General features: G+C 34.2%; 1 protein-coding gene across 4 annotated transcripts; it reads right to left on the minus strand.

Moving 5' to 3' along the window:
- Window positions 1–4,328: 4,328 nt before the first annotated feature.
- Window positions 4,329–9,559, minus strand: LOC136203252 (UDP-N-acetylglucosamine transporter UGNT1-like). Of its 4 annotated transcripts, none has more exons than XM_065994361.1 (10): window positions 9,313–9,559; window positions 8,373–8,449; window positions 7,045–7,206; window positions 6,821–6,954; window positions 6,360–6,490; window positions 6,219–6,263; window positions 6,021–6,118; window positions 5,255–5,362; window positions 4,735–4,791; window positions 4,329–4,637 (listed from the first exon to the last, which is right to left on the minus strand). In XM_065994361.1, exons 1-10 carry the CDS (start codon window positions 9,440–9,442, stop codon window positions 4,563–4,565), a joined length of 1,017 nt encoding a protein of 338 aa, XP_065850433.1. In that variant the 5' UTR covers window positions 9,443–9,559; the 3' UTR covers window positions 4,329–4,562. The 4 variants fall into 4 exon arrangements, with proteins under 4 accessions (XP_065850433.1, XP_065850436.1, XP_065850434.1 ...); XM_065994364.1 differs by lacking the exon at window positions 9,313–9,559 and adding an exon at window positions 8,737–8,906; XM_065994362.1 differs by lacking the exon at window positions 9,313–9,559 and adding an exon at window positions 8,677–8,906.
- Between the last annotated feature and the right edge of the window lie 4,635 nt (window positions 9,560–14,194).

The raw sequence follows: 14,194 nt of genomic DNA on the forward strand, positions 1-14,194 counted from the left end.
TAAACCATTCACAGTTTTTCACCAGATCCTAGGTCACTTCTTCTTCCTCTGAGAAGAGTCAAAAGCTATGCTTCAACTTTGGCTTTTATTATCATGAATATGATGTTTCATCTATTCTATTCTATTCAAAACTCTCTTGTTAACATCAACAACCAAACGTGCATGTGCCTTTTTTACACTTACCAGCGAGAATGCCCTTTTCTTTTTTAAATATATGCAGAAATTCACAATTAATCATCTGTTGGAGTGAATTTATGTGACCCAACCCAAATACTTGTTTATGGGAAAAGTAAAAGTAGTAGAAGAAGAATAAAATAAGGTAATGGGACATGAATTCCTAGGTCAAATTTGATGGTCTTGATACTTTTGATTAAAGGAGTAGGGACAAAGTGACACCCATGGTCTCCAACCTACTCAGGTTTCTTCAACCTTTAATGGCCCATGTTTGCCTTTCCTTAATCCCCAAAGCAAACATACTTTCTATTCTACACAATTATTCATTCATTTTAATTAATTACTTTTTATCATACTTTTCCTTCAACTACTTCCAATATCCTTAATTTATCCTCCTCCAACAATGCAATTAAACAGTTGCAAAGCGAGAATTCAGAATTAAAGGCAGACAAAATTACACCGAGATATGATTATACGATACACGAAATGTATTGTTTGGGTTTAGCTTAATAAACTCGACAATTGACAACACAAACACGATATTAATTCGATATATCTCTCACACCATTATCATTTTTATTAGACTATATTTTAGGTGAATAATAAATAAATATAATTTATTGGGAATTTAATGACTACCCGGTTGGATATGAATTTAGATGAAAAGGAGCATATGGAGAGTTTGAGTGGGTTAAGTTTGGTGAATGATGTCTCTCTTTCTCATACACATTCAATCACAAATTTAGCATGAAATACGGGCGACTTGTAAGAATATTCACTTTTCAGAAACATATATTGATGCCTATGTTTCAATCATGCATGCCAATCTCACTTGTCATTTTCTGGGGACAGCAACACATCTCCCGCTCCAACTCCACTTGCTACTCTCCTTTTTTACAGTTTTAACTGAAATCAGGGAGACAAAAATTTACTCACCATTCCTTCGACACTCCGTCGGTAAATTTTTGAATCCGTCACTGCATGCACTTGTTAACCAAACAAAGGCGTTTTCAAGCAATTGTGGATGGGAAGAAGTAAAGAAAATAACTTTCCAAAAAGACTGAAACATAAGTGATTGAGAAGCTCATCTTTTCCCTTTTTCACCTTGAGGGCGACATGATCCCCCACTTAGGTATAAAATATCCCATTTCAGAAACATAACCTACCCACCCAACTTCAATTTTTAACATGATTTTAACAAACACTATCAACATGTCTCATATCTCACTCAGAGTTTGTAGATAGATACTCTTCAGTATCATTGTTTATCAGACAGACAGACTTCTTCCTGGGTCCCATAATAACCCCTTCTTCATGCAACTTTGGAGAACAACCAAGGAAATTAATTAAGATGTCTTTGTTTCAAGTAACAAATCCATACACTCATTTAGTACAACACCATTCTTCAGCCTAAATTTTGGGTTATCTTTCTAGTAATCACAAATTTAGTCGTATCTAGAATGATGTCTATTCTCTCAAAATTCAAAAGAAAAGCATCACAACTTTATCTACCGAAAGTTCACTTAGGAAAAAGAAAACAAGGACCCAAGAAAAAGTCTAGTAAATTCAACTTTGCCTCATCTGAAAGCAACATATATCATTAATTTCCTATTAGCAAAATCTCTATTTATTGGCATAACAATTGTAAACAAATTATCTAGCTCACCCCGAAACGTTACTCAAAAGGAGAGGATTAATTAAGCAATGTTGGATATCTAACATACCCCTCACGCCTTCATTTTAAAGTGTGAAGCTAATATTAGCGGGAAGGTATTGAACCATGTTTCTAATAAATGTAAACAAAGAGCTAACTTACTTAAAACTTCATTAAATTTTCATATTGTTAGGAGTGATGGATTGTGCACTAGTGAATTTAAATCCAGCATTCTACAGAGATTGCCCAAATGAGAATTAATGCTTACTATATCATATGGAAGCCCACCAAAGAGTGCCCCGCCAAGTCCAATGGTGAAAAAAAGGTCCTACAACAGCATAAATAGAAAAGGTTTTTTTAAACCCTAAAAAACTATATTCTAGATCCCAAATAGAAAGATATATCAATCATGATTTGGATAATATTATCAAGAAAAGCAAAAGTTTGAATTCCTCGAACTATTTTCGGCCCAGAAATATAAACTTTCATGGGCTACTACTGACACTACTTTTTATGGTTTTAAGCATAATAGAAACTGGGCTTTTTCTTCTATAGACCATTAAGAAGGAAAAATGTTCTGCAGATAATTATTGAAGATAATTAACAAGTTCCGGAGAAACAGATGTCTTTTATAACTTGAAATTAACTTGGGTATACAATAAAGAGAGCGATTGGGTGTCAAAGGAATTTAGTAATTGAGATGATTTCTAGCAAATGATTAAGATAGCTAAATGAAAGCTTCTGATTATATAGAGCGGTGTTCAGATAGACTTTCACTCCGTTACATCTAGACTTATTAGATTTAAATGTTCTGATAATTTTAACTTCATTTAGCATTTTTTTAGGACATCATGAAGCTAAAACAGTTGATTACTCACCCTCATATTACCGCAGATTGTTTGTGTAAGGGCTGAATTAAGTGTTGTATTCAAAAATACAAAATAATTTATACAGAAAGCCATTACACATGAGAGAAGCATCACAACCTGCAAAAACATCAATTAAGCATTTCAGTTAGGCTCCAGAAGTTTAGAATTCAGATTTGTATAATTTGAATAGAAGAGCATAAAGGATAGGGGACATAATTCAACTAGTTTAAGTGATGTTCTCTTCTTAACAGTTCCTAATCCCAGAGGATTTAAAGCAAAGCAAGAAATGTGAAGCTTTAAAAGATTCAGGACACAATTGATATTCTGAAAATAATGCACCTGAAATCCTGGGAATGAAAGATAAGGAAAGCCTAACGTAGCTGTAAGGTCTCCTCTGATTGATGTCCAGACAAGCAAGATTGGCGGCAAATAATTCCTAAAAGAATAATAACCAATTATGCACTGGCTAGAGAGGTATAGTTATTCCTAAAAGATCCTGAACAGCAACATATAATTTTATGTTGCCCCTTTTTATCTCACCATTGCACCACATAAGACCAAAGCTATTAAGACCAGTAGATTTACCTGAAAAGGAAGGAAATGTTGGAATTATATCATAAAAAAAAAAAAAAGGCGGCCCGGTCGCATTACGCGTCCCGGGAGGGGTCCCACCACAAGGGTGTAGTGGGGGCAAGCCTTCCCTTGCCAATTTAATTGGCAAGAGGCCGCTCCTAAGACTCGAACCCGTGACCTCTGGTCACACGACAACAACGTTTTACCGTTGCGCCAAGGCTCGCCCTCTAGGAATTATATCATAGAAATATAAAAATTAGACCTAGGAATAACAAACTAGAAATAGAAGAGAAAGGACAAAGATACAAATTCTTGAGATTGAAGTAAGATATACACCTTAAAACCTAGATCATATAGCTACTATGGATGCAGTTGTGTAACGATTCAGGTCATGTGCCTTTCATGCTCCGATATAATGTTTTTTTTTAATAAGTAACATTCTGCATTTATTATGCTAGAAGTGTAACAATGAAAGCAACCTCACTAACCTATATATACCAACATAGATAATATCTAAGTTGACTGAATTACATATCTGTACGCATATAACAGCTTCATGTTTCTAGAAAAAAACAGATATTTGATAGAACATGATACCACATGTAGTGTATAGCCCCTTCATAATAGGAATTCTCTGTTTATCACATTGGCAAGGTACCACCAGTTATGGACACTGATAGCACATTCATTTTCAATAACTGTGGATAATTATTAAAATCGATGAGTTGTATAAAGTCTTAGTAAGGAGCGGTTCTAAAGGATGCGATGGGCGCATGAATGAACTGAATCCTACATCGGAAATGGAGAGAGAGTGACTGGGGCTTATTAATAAAGAGGAAATTTAATACATGCATGCGCGTTTTAAATCCGTGAAGTCCAAGGTGTTGGATTTGGGCAACAGCGGACAATATCTACATTGTATTGGGCCAGAATGTTACAATAACAAACAAAGCGTTCACTCACCTCAAGAGGTACCTCAAAAGGAAAGGATTGTCTCACACGTAATAAAATATCATATAACTTCCTAATTAAGCAACGTGGCATATGTAACAAGAATATTGAAAGTAATAAAAACTCATGTCCCTCTCATAATTAAAAATTTGCCTAGCTGGTACAACAAATATCTTTCTACCAAGAATGAAATTAATTCAACTTCATTAGATTTTCATATTGTTATTGTCTAAAGTTACAATTTTTCAGCTGATTAACTAAAGGAGTGATCAACTGTGCATTAGTGAATTTAAATCCAGCATGCTACTGTGTGGTCTGTGGAGCTGTACGTAGTTTCCCATTTATTTTCCATTGATTTTAGAGAAGGCATATAAACAGGATCCGAAGAAACCAAGAGATTGCCCAACAACATTCAACTGTAAAGATAACAGTAATGAAAAAATTAGATTATATTCACAAATGCAAACAGAATAATATTATTAATTAAAAGCCCAGATGAGAATTGACGCTCACTAGATCATATGGAAGCCCACCAAAGAGTGCCCAGCCAAGTCCAATTGTGAAAAGGTCCTACAACAGTATAAATAGAAAAGGCTTTTTAAACCCTAAAAACTATATTCTAGATCCCAAATAGAAAGATATATCAATCATGAGCTTGGATATTATATCAAGAAAAGCAAATTAAGTCTTTAAACTTTAGATTACACTAACATTGTTAATGTCAAAATCAAAGAAATGTCGTTTTCAGGAAAAAAAAATCAATTTTTTTTTACAGAGTAACAGAGATATCTTTTATAACTTGAAAATAACTTGGTATACAATAAAGAGATTAAGATAACTAAATGAAAGCTTATGACTATACAATATATAGACCCTGAATGACCAAATGAATTTGGTAATTCTCTGTTAGATCTAGACTTATTAAATCTAAGTCTTTCGATGATTTTAATCTCCACATAAGTCATGGTTGAGATGGTCTTAGTGGCAGCATTTCTTTTAGGACATCATGAAGCTAAAACAGTTCATTACTCACCTTCATATTACCGCAGATTGTCTGTGTAAGGGCTGAATTAAGTGTTGTATTCAAAAATACAAAATAATTTATACAGAAAGCCATTATACATGAGAGAAGCATCACAACCTACAAAAACATCAATTAAGCATTTCAGTTAGGCTCCAGAAGTTTAGAATTCAGATTGGTATAATTTCAATAGAAGAGCATAGAGGATAGGGGACATAATTCAACTAGTTTAAGTGATTTTCAGAAATAAAAGAATTCAAATTCACAATCCCTTCAAAGACTGTTATTTTAGTTTCTGCAGTGGTCTTCTTAACAGTTCCTAATCCCAGAGGATTTTCACCTAAGCTCCTCAAAGGAAACCATTAGGGTTTCCTCTTTTGAGACAATTTAGTCTGAGGATGAATATATGTTCTCATTGTCAAAGTGAACTGTAGCACGTATGGCAGAGGAAAACAAATTAAATTAGTTGATAAAATAAAATTGTGATCCCAATACTTGGTTTGGTGCTATTATTTTCACTAATTGAGTTGCTGACAGATAATTACGATACTTATGTTGCAGAAGCTTGAAATTAGTGGAGACCAGATATTAAGATGAAGAATGCCTAAAAAAGATAGAGACAAAACAGGCAATGTAAATTCAATGTTTTCCTTCATTTTGGTATGAAGGGCATGGATACAGGATTTGATTTAGTAAAACTAGACATTTTGCCAGCAAAGCAAGAAATGTGAAGCTTTAAAAGATTAAGGACATAATTGATATTCTGAAAATAAAGCACCTGAAATCCTGGTAACGATAGATAAGGAAAGTCTAACGTAGCTGTAAGGTCTCCTTTGATTAATGTCCACACAAGCAAGATCGGCGCACAGATAACTCCTGAAAGAATATTAATCAATTATGCACTAGAGAGGTATAGTTATTCCTAAAAGATCTTGAACAGCAACATATAGTTTTATGTTGCCCCCTTTTATCTCACCATTGCACCACATAAGGCCAAAGCTATTAAGACCAGTAGATTTACCTGAAAAGGAAGGAAATATTGGAATTATATCATAGAAAAATAAAAATTAGACCTAGGAATAACAAACTAGAAATAGAAGAGAAAGGACAAAGATACCAATTCTTGAGATTGAAGTAAGATATACTGCTGTGCAGATGTTTGCTAGGACAACAACAGCATAGCCATATGCATCAAATGACAAGTCTCGAGCTCCAGCAATAAATGCTCCAAGTATAATTATCCCTACACTGATGAAATCCTAACACCTTAAAACCTAGATCATATAGCTACTATGGATGCAGTTGTGCAACGATTCAGGTCATGTGCCTTTCATGCTTCGATATAATGTTATTTTTTAATAAGTAACATTCTGCATTTATTATGCTAGAAGTGTACCAACGAAAGTAACACTATATATACCAACATAGAAAACACAGATATTTGATAGTACATGATACCACATGTAGAGAATAGCCCCTTCATAATAGGAATTCTCTGTTTTTTTTATAAGGTTCTAGCTTATTAACATGCCTACTTTTAAAATCAATGAGTTGTATAAGCATCAAGGGGCTACCTACCTGCCAACAACAGGCAAGGAATGTTTCTGTCCACTCAAAAGATATTCCACAACCATTGTAAATGCAATAGTAGTCCGCCTAAGGGTGGTATACATGGGAACATTTATGGCTCGTACAGATTCCATTGTGACCAGCTTTATCCAGAAGAAAAAAAATATCAGGGGACAGATAGAACAATACTTCAACCTTGTGCCAAAAATAATGTACTTCGATCAAATACCTACCATGTAAAGCAAGTACGATGCTGCCAGAGGAAGGGTACGAAATAATGTCTTCACAGGTACCAAACTTCCTGGGTTATTGGTCACTATAGTTGATCCATCACTTGTAAAAGATACGATCTTCCAATATTTCATTGCATAGAGCAATAAACATGAACAAATTGTCTACAATAGAACAAAGTTTTTGAAAGGAAAAAAAATAAGTCTTCATGCATAAAAACAGAAGAAAATATAATTGAGGCGATTAATACTTTCAATAATGAGAGCATAGTTATATTTCACGCGTCCAAGCGACACAAAGCCCGCTATAAAATTTTATAAAGGACAACAATTAACATTTCTAAAATACAACAAATAATCAAATAACAACTCTTGGTGAAATAATTTTAAATTAACTCTTTCATAATAAATCTAGGAACTCTGTTTTTGGCAACACCAGAAAAAAAAAGCTTAATACTTCTCTAGCTCCCTCAACTTGTCACTTTTTATCACTTAGCCTCCTAAATTTAGTGGTCTACCTTCCAGCTCCATAAACTCAATAATTGTAACACATTTTGTCCATTTTTTCCTACATGACACGTGCCATGTCACTGTCATGTAGATAATTAGTGGCTAAATGTGTTACAATTATCGAGTTTAGGGGCTGAAAGGTTCACCACTAAATATGGGGGGCTAAGTGACAAAGAGAGACAAGTTCAAGGGACTGAGGAAGTATTAAACCAAAAAAAAAAAAAAAACATTAGAAACGTGGAATATTCAATATTGTACGATCTGTATCTATTCATCTTAATCTTCTTTTCTTTGCGTTTGCTATTACTTATTCTAATTGATCTTGTTTCCTTTTTCTATTTTTACTGTTCTAATTGATATTATTTCCTTCTTTCTAATTCTAGTTGATGTTATTTTCTTTTTCTATTTATTCATTTATTTATTATTCTAATTTTTGCCTTCATATCTTAATCTTCTCTCCTTTTTGTTTTTTCTCTTTCTAATTTAATCTCAGTATCAGTACTTCATCATAAAGATATCATATGGCTGGCTGAGACTAGAACCACTTATTATAATTAAAAAAACCCTATAAAAATCACCCCAGTCACGCGCCCAATGAACATCACCAGCCTCCTGCCGCAGAAGCGCTAAGCCCTGTGCCTAGGGTCTGGCGCCCTTTTACAACTATGAATGAGAGCAATCGTGTATGCTTGCTTATGAAAAACTAATAGCCAATTAGCACTCAAAACCGTGAAAATAATTTCTAACAATTTGCAGAAACCAATGTTTATACACTCGATGAGCCAGTCCAGTCCAGGACATTAAGCTAGTAAAAGAAATACCTGAAGCAGCGTTATAACATTTGCATATGGGAATCTGTAAGAAGAAAGTGCTGCTTTGTTGAACATTATCAAGAGAACTGCAGAAAGGACAAAGCATGATCAGAAAGAAATCTACATTCATGGATATGGCTAGGAGTAGGACAGTTAAATATCATAAACTGGGAGGACAAATGAAAATTGTATACATAGGAGGAAGTTTCTCCCAATTTAGTTCTCTGTAACAAAATAATATTCTGCTTTCATCCATCTAAATATTGTTCTGCATAACAAAATCATAGAGTTGCCTCTTTCACATCTAACTAACCACAAATTTCTTTATTTCGTCCTGGAATTCATCCTATTTAAGTTGATTTCCAGTAAATACCTTTGGCCCTTAACTATACCCTTAGGGTACTAGTGGGATTAACTCTCTTCATAATCTTAATTAATAAATTATCCCAATCATGAAAACATTAGCTAATCAAACTTAAATCTATGTCGCGTGATTCACTATAACTATAACTTATCTTCTGTCACATAAATAGCACTATTTAAAATGCAAGCCTAATGTGATTGACAATGAAGTTTGTCTCCTCTGATTCCTTCTCAAAGCTTGTGCTATTCCATTTCCTTGTGTCCCTTCATGGAATCAATAATACAGGAGATATTCTCTATCTTAGGCCCACCCACCACATTATCTCCATGTATCAATTTGTTCATACACTTTTTCTCAGCCAATAATATAATTACGACAATTCTTTCTTTTTTTCTCCTTTCGTCCTACTTTTGTCTTCTTTCAAACACAAAATATAGTCAAAATTGATCTTCCAAATATTAACGCTTCATCTAAAACCAGAAAGCAAAATCGATTAAAATAATGCCCCCGCAAAAACAACCAAACAGCATCTAACCAGTAAAAACAAGGAAAACGGAAGAAAAAGTATACGGAGAAATTAATTACCTGCACTAGCCATGTAAGAAATGGCAGCAAAAGCTCCTCTTCCGGTGATAACAGAGTCATTGTGCTGCTTCTCGTCGGTGGTAGAGGAATACATGAGGGGCAATACGTTGTCGTCTTTCTCTGAATCCATAACCGAAGCAGCAAGAGACGAAAACGTACGTAGCAGAGAGTGCAGTGAGTATGTGTGCGTGCGTGCGTGCGTGGGTTGTAACCTGTAGTGATGAATGAAAAAGGAGAGGGAAGAGAATATTTGAGTGAGTGAAGTTGGTAATTGTGGACACGTGTCGATATCTGGAAGTGAGGGCCCACGAAGGAGTTAGGTCCCAGCGAAGATATTGAATGAATTTAATCAGAAAATATTTCTTAATTTGGAAGGATATATCAGACAGATTTTGTGCTTGGAATTCATTATTATGAGCAGGATTCTTTCCCTATTAACTACTATTAATTCCGTTCATAAAAAGAAAAAAGAAAAAAAAAACTATTATTATTTCCTCTAATTAATAATTTACCCACTCCAATTATAGGTAATTTTGACAGACATCTCTTCGTGGACAATCATCCTCTCTTTTTGTACCGTTCGTGAACGGTCGTATCCGTTCGTGAACAGTCGTGACATTACCATTCATGAACATAATAGAATTGTCAAATTTCATACACTTGATAACAAAATACTCTATGGAATTTTTATGCTCTCTATACGTTCATATTGTTCCTATCTTTCTACTCTAGTGATAATGAATTTACACATGGTAAGAGTTCGCTTGCGTAATCTGTTGTATAATGTGAGACGATAATCAATGGCGACGAAATCTATCTTAAAGAAACTGTTAATACAGACCTCAAAATACTCCGTCCGAATTTCAATTCGTCGGTTTAGGTTTTTCTAATTTCATTTGTATTACGTAATTTCAGTTTAATAATAATTTTATACTGTTATTGTTGTTATTCATATTTCGATGATCTTTTCGGACTAATATTTTCCTAGAGGTAATTCTCTATTATAGAGTTTGATAACAAGCAGATAAATATACTCTAGAAATGTGTCATCAACTCTTGGCCAATAGTCTAGAGTTGGCTTGCAGAGACTTAGACAGTTGGCTTTCAAATGCACTGAGGTCATTTGGTTCTATAAGAGGCTGAGAGTCTCATGTGTGAATAGAGAGCCGCCCTTTGATGTCCTTGAAGATACTAGCTCACTTGATATAAAAATCGAGTGTCTTTTATGAATGTAACACTAAAGGAACTTTACATATGAAGGATTCCGATTGGAAAATCGCATTGTCCCAATGGAAGCGGTGCACTTCAAAAGCCCTAACAGAAAGGCACATTAACCTATAAATACATGGTTTTAGGTAATCTTTCAAGCATGTCAAAAAACCTTAGCCTTCTTTCCTTTTTTTCTTTCTCTTCATCAGAGACTGAAAACTAACTTAAACATCGGAGTGCTTACGTCAGACAGTTACACCTCCTTTATTTTGCAGGAATCAACCCTGCTAACTAAGAAGCTTGAAACCTTTCTCATCCAAAAATTTACACAAGATAACAATTGGTGTGGTAAGCATGGAATTGAGAAGTTGATCATGACTTCGTCAGTTTTAGACACAAAACACATTTGATGGAGTTCCAAGCAAAAACAAAGACAAAAAAGAAGGTCTCGTCGAGGATCTTACTGGCCAAGATGATTCTGACGCGTCTCCTCGGGATAGATCTATAGAATCCATTGAACAGTGCTTCAAGCGAGTGCAATTGGAGATGAGGTTTGAGGATGTTAACACCTTCTCAGTGGTGATGGCCCAAATCACGTCACAGTTAGGCTAATCGAAAGATCTCCCTTCAAGATCCGTCAATACCATGGCATATATGCAAACTCTAAACAAGTTTGAGTATGTTTGGGGTGGGCTTGCCTCCGAGGGTCCTATTTCCAACCACAATTGAGAGCCCATGAAAGAATTAAAGGGTGGCATCTACCATCGCTAGATGTAGTGAGATGATGAATCATACTCCCAATTTATTTGGGGGACAACTGGTCACCATAATCTTAGTGACATCAGAAAAGACAAACATTGTCATGGAGACAAAAACTTAATAGTACATGCCCACAAGAGCGAGCCACATGATTCGGAGAAAAATAATGATGTGGATCTAGAATGGTTCGGACCCAACATGGGACATGGACCCGAAGTAAAGAGAAATGCTCATTGGAGAACATGGATCTTGCTCAAGATCAGGGCACAAATGTAGACCCGAGTGCAAAAAAAAGAGTAGAAAAGATAGCTAGTTGAGAGATGTGGATATGGCTTAGGATCTAGACACAGATCTATGTGTGAGCGTGAAGAGGATAAAAGAATAAAGATCATTAGAGGATAGAGGTTTGGCGCATGATTCTGAACACGAGGAACAATAGAGACCTGAACAACCCACTGAAGGTCGCCTAGGCGTTCGAAATTGAGAATTCGTCCTGATTTTCTCCGATTAGTTCATCCTGATTTTCTCCGATTAGTCCCTTTAGGCGTTTTTTTTGTTTTGTTTCTAGCCGATTTTTAGCCGTTTGGGTTCTCCTTAGGACGTCTCGACGTCGCCTAGACCGCCTAAGCGACGCCTAAGTGATATGAAGAAAAACATTTTTTTTATTGTGAATTTATTTTTTTCTTTATTATAATTCATTTTTTAGTTGTTTCAATGATATTGTTGTTGAAATTTTGATGTTTGAACATTTTTAAAGATATATGTTCCAAATATACGTGTTTTTCTATACTAAATAATTTTATACTATTTTTTTAGATAGTATAATATATATTAATTGAATTTATATAATAATTTGTTGATTAAAAAATAAAAAATATAAAAATACAAATTCGATTAATCTCCGACTAATCTGTGAGGACCATGTCCGTCCGACTAGTGCCTAACATTTTTTACAACCTTGCATACCCTAAAAATCCAACGCACCCCCCAAGAGCAATCAACTCATCCATACCAACACCTTCAGATCCTAAGGCCTAATGGCACAAACCAGTAGCATCAACTTTGGAAAGATATGTCGTGGCCATGAATCAGACGATACTAACAAGTCAAGACTCTCCCTTCTTAACTTATATTCTCAATTGGCCAAGAGATAAGAAGTTTAAGCCTCTAGTTTTACTGAAGTACAAAGGAGATAGTGATCATATTGTGCATATCGGGAACTATAACGAGCTAATTGATGTGTATAGGGAAAATGAAGCATCCTTGTGCCGAATGTTTTCAACTACCATGATCGAGTTAGCATCCTACTAGTTTCATGTGCTAGATGCACGTTCTATTTATAAAAAATTTATAAATTTATCTATTTATAAATATAATTTTTTTTATCTATTTCCCTTTTTCCAAGATCAGTTAATCGTTATTTCATATTAAAAGGGATTAAACGTATGTACCTTTTCTGAAGAACTGTCTACCGTTGCAAACGAAGTGGCCACAAACTTCTCAACCGTGTTTCACAAACAATGAAAACAATAGAAAATAAAACGGTTAGTAATCAACCAATGAATAGTAATATAAATTGATTGCCTCTAAATGAATCAACACGAGATCAAAGAGAACGTAAACGAGAAAGGTAATTATTCGAGTGGAAGTCGAAAAGAATATTTTCTCCCTGTCTCTTCAACCTTTTAGAATTTTGGTTCACTGCATTACATGTAGTATATGGTGTATTTATATTCTTTTTTGCAAGTTGTTAACTCGTAACAATTAATAGAGTTTAATTGTTTATCAATACACCATTAATTTGTCATTTAACTTTGCATAAATCCTGCATTTAATTTGTCATCAATTCTACACTTAGACTGAATAACATTTTATCATAATTTCTATCAATCACCATTATTCCTTCAAGAAGAAATAACAGTTGATGACATCAATGTAAATTAGGATGTTATCAGATTTTAATTAGTGTTATAATCACATTATATTTACTAATTAATTTAGGAACATTATCATTATATATATATATATATATATATATATATATATATGGGCATTCTTAATAGAGAGTGGTAAATTATCTCCATATATGGAGTGTTTAATAGCCATTGGATCAAAATCCAATGGTCCATGATTTAAGTTGTGATTTAATATTAAGGCTTAATATATCATTTGCTCCCTGAACTTGTCCAAAATGGTTGATTGGCTCCCTGACCTTTCAAAGTGTCACGATAGCCCCCTGAACTTGCGTAAAATGTAATCAATTAATCATTTAGTTGTAAAAAAGTAAGTTAAATGTGGAAGATATGTTACATGTGCTTTAGAATGTTATTACATACTTCACAAAATACATTAAAACATGTTAAAAAAGAATTTCTTACTTATTCAATTATAAAACATTTTCTTCTCTAATATTATAATCGCATATCTCGATCTTGGTTGTTTTACTTTTTTAAGATGCGTGCAACATATCTTTCGCATTTAACTTACTTTTTTTTTACAATCGAGTGATTAATTGATTACATTTTAAGCAAGTTCAGGAGGCTAACTGAACATTTTATGCAAGTTCAGGGGGCTATCGAGACACTTTGAAAGTTCAGGGGGACAATCAACCATTTTAGACAAGTTCAGGGGGCAAATGATGTATTAAGCCTAATATTAAAATGAATTTTGCATGATGACATGTCAGTTGTAACTTGAAATATTGTGTTTTAAAAAACGTTTTATTTCCTCAAGATTTATTCCAACTTCCAAGATATAATCAACTTTTAAGAAATAACTTTTTTTTTGGATGTTTTTTTTTTGGTTAAGGTGCAAAAATACCCCTAACGTTTTGGGTTAGGAGCAATTTTACCCCTAACGTCTAAAATGGTGCAATTTTACCCCTAAAGTTTGTAGCCAAGAGCAATTTTACCCC

This window comes from Euphorbia lathyris, chromosome 8 (genome assembly GCF_963576675.1).
Source record: "Euphorbia lathyris chromosome 8, ddEupLath1.1, whole genome shotgun sequence".
Taxonomy (NCBI): Eukaryota; Viridiplantae; Streptophyta; class Magnoliopsida; order Malpighiales; family Euphorbiaceae; genus Euphorbia; species Euphorbia lathyris.